The sequence below is a fragment of the Zingiber officinale genome, chromosome 3B (assembly GCF_018446385.1).
Source record: "Zingiber officinale cultivar Zhangliang chromosome 3B, Zo_v1.1, whole genome shotgun sequence".
In the NCBI taxonomy this organism is placed as follows: Eukaryota; Viridiplantae; Streptophyta; class Magnoliopsida; order Zingiberales; family Zingiberaceae; genus Zingiber; species Zingiber officinale.
The window spans coordinates 72,730,404-72,740,658 of record NC_055991.1 but is presented as its reverse complement, the minus strand read 5'-3'; the positions used below and the strand labels follow the sequence as shown (position 1 = coordinate 72,740,658).

The 10,255-nt window shown below is 36.0% G+C and overlaps 1 protein-coding gene across 5 annotated transcripts; it reads left to right on the top strand.

Moving 5' to 3' along the window:
* Window positions 1–522: 522 nt before the first annotated feature.
* Window positions 523–3,781, top strand: LOC122056547 (V-type proton ATPase 16 kDa proteolipid subunit-like). Of its 5 annotated transcripts, none has more exons than XM_042618548.1 (3): window positions 523–689; window positions 785–1,070; window positions 3,063–3,202. In XM_042618548.1, the coding sequence occupies exons 1-3, from the start codon at window positions 614–616 to the stop codon at window positions 3,079–3,081; spliced, it is 381 nt and encodes a 126-aa protein (XP_042474482.1). In that variant the 5' UTR covers window positions 523–613; the 3' UTR covers window positions 3,082–3,202. The 5 variants fall into 5 exon arrangements, with proteins under 5 accessions (XP_042474482.1, XP_042474481.1, XP_042474483.1 ...); XM_042618547.1 differs by having other exon boundaries at window positions 3,085–3,201; XM_042618546.1 differs by having other exon boundaries at window positions 524–689; window positions 3,149–3,781.
* Window positions 3,782–10,255: the final 6,474 nt, after the last annotated feature.

The window sequence follows — 10,255 nt, the reverse complement described above, 5'->3', positions numbered from 1 at the left end:
AAACCGTTGTCTATTAGTGATTTTTACGGGTCAAAGACAACGCTTTGTAAAAAGCGTTGTCTATTAGACTGATTTTTAGTGTCTACGACAACGCTTTTTAAAAAGTGTTGTCTATGTTTAAAATCTCATCTAATTCTTGATTAATACAAACCGTTGGATCTAAATCTTGATTAATACAAACCGTTGGATCTAGGCAAGGAGTAGAAAACTCAAACCCTTCTCCCAACTTCTATCTTCCGATCATTTTCCCGAACCCTTCTCCCAAGTACTCCTCATCTCGCGCAGCCTTCTCCATCCAAGAGCAAGATCAGATATGAGGGCATCCTCTACAGCATCAACACCGAGGAATCCAGCATAGGCTTGTGCAACGGTATAATTTGCTTTATGTCCAATTCCTCGCGTCTTCGCTTTTCTCAACTCCCCTTCGCGCTGTTCCTCATCAAAGGGAACATTTTTTTCGAGCTTTTTTGGCTGGATTTTAGGGCTATTATCTTTGTTTGTGGCAACGAAATAAAATCTCGATCACATTTTTTCTTCGGATCTGACCTTTGCACGCCTGCCTCTTCTTCCTCCTCCGCAGGAACTAGGGTTTCGTCGAGACTCCTCTGCCACGATGTCTAGCTTCAGCGGCGACGAAACTGCCCCTTTCTTTGGATTCCTCGGCGCGGCCGCAGCCCTCGTCTTCTCCTGTAATTTCCCCCAATTTCGGCGACCTTTATCTCAGACTCCTATTCCGTTCGAATCAAAAGGTTCGTTTCTTGAAATGTTTTTCATTCTTTTGCAGGCATGGGGGCGGCGTACGGCACGGCGAAGAGCGGCGTCGGGGTGGCGTCCATGGGTGTGATGCGGCCGGAGCTCGTGATGAAGTCGATAGTTCCCGTTGTCATGGCCGGAGTCCTGGGGATTTACGGTCTCATCATTGCGGTGATCATAAGCACCGGGATCAACCCCAAGGCCAAGTCGTACTACCTTTTTGATGGGTATGCCCATCTGTCTTCTGGCTTGGCTTGTGGTCTTGCAGGACTTTCAGCTGGTATGGCCATTGGCATCGTGGGAGATGCTGGAGTCAGGTAGTTGTTGTTTGAGATCCTTTCTAGATTCGATAGTGCTCTCTATTCCTCTTTTTTGTTTTTGTTTTTTTTGTCTAATTATTGACTACGAATTCTCTAACCTTGTCTTCTGTTATCGCATATTTAGTCCATTTTTCCTCTGATAGTCCTTTCATAAAAGAGCAATTTATTTTTCTAGGTCATGTGTGTAGAATTTATTTACAGTCGTATTCCTATTGTGTATGTGTCTTTCATCCATTCTTTGCACTATCTATCTATATAGGAGTCCTCGAGGGATCGTGCCTTAGCTTGTTGTTGTTGTTATTGAGAGAGCTAGTTATTGACTAAAAAAAATTGGAATATTTACTGAGATGATTGTAGTTTCATATGCAGATCCCACATGAATCCTTAGATCTATCGATTTCAATGATTACTACAAAATTTTCTATGTTTTAGTCACTTTGAAAGGGTAACAAACAATGTTTGTGCCCATATTTTGATTACTTACTGCGTTTAGTTTCACTACATAAAATATTGAGTCTTATTTATGGATACAAATAGCATAGACATATATGTGCTTTATTTCTATGGAATTTACCAAAACATATACAATCAAAGCACTTTTTCTATAATTGTTTTTTAATAAAAAAAAGTGTCAGCTTTGCATTGTGCTTACAAAACCATCTTGCAAATTTAATTTTTTAAAGATGTAGAAATAATAAAAGGTCAAAAGAGCTATTTTGAACTACATGTAATTTGATGAATCAAAATGCATGTATAGGTAGTTATGTAGATAACGTGTATTGACCAACTAGACATCTGCAGTAGTAAGGTTGGAGAATATTGGTTCTTCCATTATGGTTAGATTTATCACATTGAGTTTGAACAAATGAGTTTAATGAAAATATGAAGCAAATGTGAAGCGGTTGTTACCTTAGGAGTACGTGTGAGTTGCATCTGGGATTCATGAGTAAGGTTATGGTTAGATTTATCACATTGTTATAATAGTTGTCAGTAGTTTTTTAAGTCAAATGGTTTGAGCTAATGGCCTTGTATTACATTTGCAATTCTAATATCTATTTGTAGATTATCAGCTACGTGTTTGAACAAATGAATTTAATGAAAATATGAAGCCAATGTGAAGCGGTTGTTACCTTAGGAGTACGTGTGAGTTGCATCTGGGATTCATGAGTAAGGTTATGGTTAGATTTATCACATTGTTATAATAGTTGTCAGTAGTTTTTTAAGTCAAATGGTTTGAGCTAATGGCCTTGTATTACATTTGCAATTCTAATATCTATTTGTAGTTTATCAGCTATGTGTTTGAACAAATGAATTTAATGAAAATATGAAGCCAATGTGAAGCGGTTGTTACCTTAGGAGTACGTGTGAGTTGTATCTTGGATTCATGGGTACATCTTGTAAGAATAAGATAAGCATCTAAGGTTAGTATTATTTACATGGGTAGTTTATTGTTAAAGCCACAAGCTATTTGGATTAAGATCATTTGTTGTTGTGTCAGATCTTCAACCTTTTGGAGTTTGGATGAGCCAAGTTCTCCAAATTTGCTCCAAATTAAGTGTCATCTTATATTGTTTATAACCAAGTACATCAATCCACATGAATTAGGAATTATGAGTTTGATGCTTGTAAAGCATGTTTTCACTATGGAATATAACTTCGTAAACTGTTCCAGTTAAGATCAACTTGTGGCTGGTGTTTAAAAAGTTGATTTTATTACCTGAGAAAAAGAAAATTGAAAAGTCCAGTAAATTTGTATCTTCGCTGTAAATTGTATAACTAAAAAGTTGAAAACTTGGGAGAGCAAAGAACAAGCTGCATGAGATCAGTTTAATAAAGCAGTCAGATAGCTGCATGCAATTTGAAAACTATTTTACATCAAGGATCTGAAAATCTTCATTAAGATTAGTGTAAATTTTGTTTCTTTTGGTAGAAAGTCATGATGATTGTTTTGGCTACTTCAATATTAAGTATTAAGTATTCAGTAAACAGATTGTCAGTGCATCGCTAGCAGGGGATATACAGTTCCTGGATGTTAGAAACCAATCTGAACCATATCTTACCATTGATGCACATAGGGGTTCCCTTGCTGCCTTGGCAATTCATCGGCATGCTCTAATTATTGCAAGTGGTTCTGCTAAGCAAATTGTGAAGGCTTTCAGTCTAAAAGGAGAGCAGCTAAGCATCATCAGATATTACCCTACTTTCATGGCTCAGAGAATAGGTTCTGTTAGCTGTCTCACTTTCCACCCGTACAGAGTACTCCTTGCTATTGGTGCTGCCGATGCCTGTGTATCTATCTATGCAGATGACACTTACCAAACAAGATGACTTGCTTTTGGCAACGTTCAAACCTTCAGACCTGATTAAGGAACATGGAAATTTTAATTTAATAATCAAGGAGATGGTAACTGCATTTGCCCCAGATTGTGACATCAGGCTGCACAATCCTGCTTTGAATGTGAAATTTGTATCTTACAGTGTTCGTTAGCCTCCTCAAAAGAGGGTCACACTTCATCAGAATTCTTGCATCACCGTTGGAGGCTCTCACTAATAATAATATTTAGGTAAAAGTTGTACATAGTCTATTTTATGTTTATGTTTTCTTTTTCTTATTTAAATTTTCTTGATCATTTTCTTGCTTTGTTTTGTTCAAAGTTGTAAAATTGCACTTTCATATTATAAATTAAGTATTGGCTGCTTTTAGGAAATAGTGTTGTGATGTTGGTCACTGAAAATGATTTTGGCTTCTCATTACTGATTTTGTATGTTTTGCTGTCCATAAATTTTGCTTGTTCATGCAAATGCTTTGATCTATCATTTGAATTACCGAACAAGTTCCGAATGGTATCAAAATTCTGTAAGATTGTAATGTCTTTTGGTACCTTGTAGTGATGCAGTAAAGAAGAATGTTTTGAGTCATTTAAGAAATAGTCTTTGTTTCGTTGTATTTGTTATTTCTGATTGTACTGTTGCTATAATGGTAACAAAAATCATTTTCAATCTTGGCACAACTGCTATTCATAAACCTAGAATGAGTATTTATTGAGCCCATGAGTTAGATTTCTGTCCACCCAGAATTGTAGGTCCACAAATTGTTGGCTACTTCAATATTAAGTATTAAGTATTCAGTAAACAGATTGTTGGCTAAACAGATTGTAGCTGTTCAAAACAGATTTTTTGTGCTCTTTTGTTTTATATGTGAATATCGCTATATACTTTGAAACAAAATTAGTGTAAATTTTGATATTTACTAGCTTTTCATGTAATTAATTATTAATATTACTTCAACGTCAGATTTCTATTATTTTTATGAGTTTGAAATCATTAACTGAGTTGATTATATGTAAAATTCGAATCTAGACATGGTAAAAGAAAAATAATAGTTTCGTAAATATAAAAATAATGATTTTTAAATATTTATTTTTATTTTTTTTCTTTAAAACGACAACGCTTTTAAAGCGTTGCAAAAAGCGTTGTCTTTTTTAACAAAAACAACGCTTTAAAAGCGTTGCAAAACGTTGCCTTTGCATAAAACGACAACGCTTTTAAAGCATTGCAAAAGCGTTGTCTTTAGTACAAATGACAACGTTTTAAAAGCGTTGTCGTTGAGCAGACTTTTTACAACAGTGTCTTTAACAACACTTTTTCAGGCAAAAAGACAACGCTTTAAAAGCGTTGTCTATTAGCTTTTTTCTTGTAGTGATTGGTTCAAGTCAATTTTAATTTAATGAATCCCTATTCATTGAATTAAATTGATTCAATGAGTCTAAGTCCAAATTAGACTCATTTAATACATGAACTAAATTGAGTCCAACTCAATTAGCCTAATTTGGATTACTCTTAATCTAATTTGGTTCTGTTAGAGTGTATACTAAAAGCTAGCTTTTGTAAACATTTATTTGTTGAAATAAAAGAATCACATTGGTCAATATCTACATTTATTTGTTAAATGTAATTGTTCAATTAATTTATATAGTAGACAATATGGAGTGTGGTGTCACACTCAGAAGATCATTTTGTCGGTTCTCTATAAATTATAAACAAGCTGCTCACGACTAAAATGGAAAGGAACAAACCATCAGAATAGTCGTAGTGTAATTAAGTATTAGTTTATCTTGACTAATAAATTACACTGATACACTTTAAGTGTATTGAGTAGGACCATTTATGAAAGTTCTTTTTGTACTGACTTAGTAAAAGAACTAGACCTTAGTTATTATGCAAGTGTGTGCTCTTAATCCTAATATAATAACAAGCACATATATTTAATATTTATTTCATTGACTTATCAATGGGTGAGGTTTAGCTCGATAAATCAATATGCCCGATAAGTTGGGAAATGATATTACTTATAGTGTGTATTGTTGATTATAGAAGGAATCTGTGTCCTAGTTATCTAGGATGAGAATGTCCCCAAGAGGAGCTCATAAGTATTGTCATGTTAAACCCTGCAGGTGAACCTAGTCCGAGATGACAATAAAGTTGAGTGGTACTACTCTTGGAGCTAGATATTAATTAAGTGAATTGTTAGTAACTTACTTAATTAGTGGACATTCGTAATCTTAAACACAAGGAGACTAACACACTCATGATAAGAATGAGCCCATAATGTAATTTGGGATTGGTGCGGTAGTGCGGTAATAACTCTCTAGTGGAATGAGTTCTTATCGATGAACTTGAGTTATGTGTTCGGGGTGAGCACGAGATACTCAAGCTCATCGGAAGGCCAAAACCAATTTCTCATCTAGGTCTCTATCTTAGCCTCATTATAGCCTTAAGTCCATCCAAATATAAGGCTCTTCTTGGTGTCCAAGAAGGGGGTCGGACCATTGCTTGGTGACCAAGCAATGGCCGACCACATCCTCTTGTAGGGGCCGACCCTATAGCTTGGTGACCAAGCTTGTAGGGGCCGTCCATAATAATTCAAAAAGGGAGGGTTGTTTTGAATTTTTAAAATCTTCTCTTTGTAGAAAACTATAAGTTTTAATAGAGAGATTTTAATTTTTAAAACTTTCCTTATTTGAATTAGGCCACATATTTAAATAGAGAGTTTAAAAGATTTTAAAACTTTCCTTTTTTAACCATCCTTATGGTTTCAGAAAAAAAAAAGGAAAAGAAGTTTTAAAATTTAAATTTTCTATCACTATATTAAAAAAGGAAATTTTATAAGAGAGTCTTTAAATTTAAAACATGGTTTTAATTTTTAGAAACTTTCCTTTTTTAACTCCTACTTTAGGAAAGAGAGCTTGTAAAATTTTGTAAGAGTTTTTTCTCTTGTAAAATTTTATAAAAAAAAAATTATTATTCCTTTCACATGGTGGCCGGCCACCTTGCTTGGTGCCCAAGCAAGGGGCCAGCCAAGTTTAATCCTAAACCAAATAGGATTGATCTCAAACATTGATTGATAATTGATTCAATCAAGAGGAAAGAAAAGGAAAAATAAAAAGGGAAAAGGAAAAACTCTTGGATGATTTTATTTTTGTAAAAGTTTTTTCCTTATTTGCCTTGGGCAAGTAATATAAAAGAAGGGGTGAGGGGGCTTCATGTGACACAACTCTTATTCTTTTGCTTGGGTGATCTCTTGGTGTGGCCGGCCCACTCCCTTCTTCCTCTCCCTTTGCTCTCTTCTCCTTGGTGGTGGTGGTGGTCGGATTTTAGAAGAAGAAGGAGGAAGCTTTTGGGTGGTGTTCATCTTGGAGGATCGTCGCCCACACGACGTCCAAGGCGAGGCAAGGAATATGGCAGAAGATCTCGAAGTCGTTAGCATACAAAGAGAAGATATAATTAGCAATTATTTTCCGCATCATGCTAGTTTTTCTCTTTGTAAGAATTCTAAATACAAGAGGCAATTAGATCTACTTTTTTGAAATAGTTTTTCGAGTTCGTGTTTTCTTCTTTTTCGAACTTGTGATTAGATTGTTCTTTTTGGTTAGCCTAGAGTTATTTAAGGAAATAAATATTAGCTTTCCTTAAAAGGCTTTGCCTAGGCGGTGGTGGTTGCTCCCATATCCAAGAAGGCCATGTCCCTCGCCATGCAGTCCTGGAAGCTAATTTTGGAAATTAATATTTATGGAACTAATAATCTAGGTAGATTTGAATCAATAGTGTTAAGTTCCGCTTGCGATTCAAATATAAACCATTAAGAACAGATAAGTTAAATTTGGAATCAATGATGTTAAGTTCCGTCTGCGATTCCTAATTTAACTTCTAAAGAACACAATAGGTTATTTAAGGAAAAGTTTGACACTTATACAAAAAAATTTTATACAGTGGAACCGGTACGTTTTCCTAGGATTAACCAACAATTGGTATCAGAGCTAGGGTTTGCCTCTATGTATTTTTAGAATTCAAATAGGTTATGCAGATGTCATACATAATTTAGACAGGAAAATAATAGGATGTGCTAACTCTTTGGTTACAGGCTCCACCTATTATGGCTTATTGATATTGTGTGTGATTGAACCCATGGACATGTCAAGGACATTATTTGTGTGCATGATTGTATGTATAAAATACAGTAGGAGCTGTATTATTTTTTAGAATTTTATTTTTCGATCTAGATTACATATACATTCCCTCGAGGAATATAGGATCGATATATGTAAAATTCTTTTCTTGTCGCAAATCGGATTCTTGCGAGTCATGGTACATTTGGAGCACCAGAGGCGCAGCGGAATAAGAAGCAAGATGGATGCGACAACTCGACCCGATGGCGGTGGCTAAAGATGGCAGTAGCTAGGGTTGGAGCATACCGAAGACAGTTATGGAAAAGGTCATAATAGTTGGAAAATTAATTTCTAAATTTATTGCTTTTATTTACTGTGATGTTTATATGCATGTGATGTATGCTAGCATAGGATAAAATCCTCAATTTTAAATAACTAAGTGGGAGAGGGATTTTAATAAATCCCATGGTCTCCATTACTGGTTTGTAAGTGATGCAACAAGCCTACGTGTTAGCTCTGAGTGTCTCCCTCCACAACGGATGGGTTTGTTGCGGATCACTAGATCAAACTTCCTTTTATGTATGGTTATAGGAAATTATTTAGGAGCGTGTGATCTTCTTCAACTGAAGGGGCACAATCCTATTTAATGGACTTAGTATCAAGTAATGGTATACACTTATACACATTCAATAGTATCCTCCCCAACGGAGTCACTGCTATTGTATTGTGTGACCAAAGTAAAACCAACTATTAATTTTATTTTTCATAAAGTTAGGATGACAAAATAATAAAATTAATGGGTCACACCCTTCTCTTACAAATGTTGAATTTGTATACGTCCACACTAACGTGGCATGCAATATTCACGGTGATTTGAGGTGTTGGTTAATTTAAAATAGTATTGTTTGAGGAATCAATATTATTCTAAATTTAGAGTCTTGACCAAAGTTTATTTTTGTGATTCTTAGGATGACTTTCAACCCACTAGCCATTATACTTAAAGAGAACAAACTTACTGGTCCCAACTATATTGATTGGAAAAGAAACCTGGACATTGTTCTTACTGCTGAAAGCTATAAGTTTGTACTGACTGAGGCTTGCCCTGATGCACCTGACGGTGACTCTACCCCAGAGGAGATTGAGTATCATAAGAAATGGGTAAAAGCTAATGAGATGGCGCAGTGTTACATTTTGGCATCTATGTCAAATGTATTGCAACATCAGCATCAAGATTTACCAACAGCTTATGATATAATGAATAATCTCAAAGAACTCTTTGGGCACCAGAGTCGGACTGCTAGGCAAGAGGCAATGAGGAAGCTAATGACAACCACCATGTCTGAGGGGACACCCGTAAGGGATCATATCCTCAAAATGATGGCTTATATGAATGAAATACAAGTCCTTGGAGGAGAAATCGATGGGAAAACCTAGGTCGATATAATTCTCCAAACGCTACCCAGGAGTTTTGAGCAGTTCCGCCTGAACTATAACATGAACAAAAGAGAGTATACGTTGGTGGAACTTCTGACAGAACTACAAGCAGTAGAAGGAATATTTCGTCACAGTTCTCAGATTCACTATGCTGAAAATGGTTCTACTTCTAAGTCGAAAGGCAAGAAGAAGAAGAAACAGGTCTTTTCAGCAAAGAAGGTGAATAAACCTCAGAGTACAGGACAGAAAGCTGGAATGAAGAAGCCGAAGGGCAAGTGCTTCATCTGGAAAGCAGACTGTCATCGTAGGAACCAGAACAATAAAGGTATATCTCATACTCTAGTAGTTGAAACATGTTTAGCGGTGTTATCTACCAGCACCTGGTGTGTAGATACGGGAGGCACTGATCATGTCTGCAATTCTTTGCAGGGGTTCCAGGAAACCCGACGACTATTTGAGGGAGAGATAACTGTCTACATGGGCAATGCAACTAAAGTGGCGGCTGTTTCAGTGGGAGACGTCTTCTTATCTTTTGATAGGAATAGAAATTTGATTTTAAGAAATTGTCTTTATATACCCAGTTTTAGAAAGAATTTAATTTCAGTTTCTAAACTGTATTTGGATGGATAGTCAGTCTCTTTTAGTAACAATGTCGTTATAAAAAGAAATAAGGTGATTATCTGTTCTGGTGCATTAGTTGGCAATTTATACACTTTAAATCAAATTTCTCCCACAAAGCAAAATATGGAAATTAATAACACATCTTCTAACTCTAATAAGAGAAAAGAACCTTCGGAAATGAACCAAACATATCTTTGGCATCTAAGGCTTGGACATATTAACCTAAGTAGGATTCAAAGGCTTGTAGCCGATGGACTCTTGGGTTCATTAGAGTTGGAAAACTTTCCAACATGCGAATCCTGCTTGGAAGGTAAAATGACCAAGAGACCTTTTAAGGCCAAGGGGTATAGAGCCAAAGATGCGTTAGAACTGGTTCATTCTGATTTGTGTGGTCCTATGTCTATCCAGGCAAGAGGTGGTTATGAATATTTCGTCTCCTTTATAGACGATTATTCAAGATACGGATACATTTACCTGATGCATCGTAAGTCTGAATGCTTTGAAAAGTTCAAAGAATATAGGGCTGATGTGGAGAAACGTCTTGGTAAAAGTATCAAGACACTACGGTCTAACCGTGGTGGCGAATACCTTTTTGGAGAGTTTAGGAATTACTTATCAGAAGTCGGGATTCAATCCCAATTGACTGCACATGATACACCCCAGCAGAATGGTGTGGCAGAA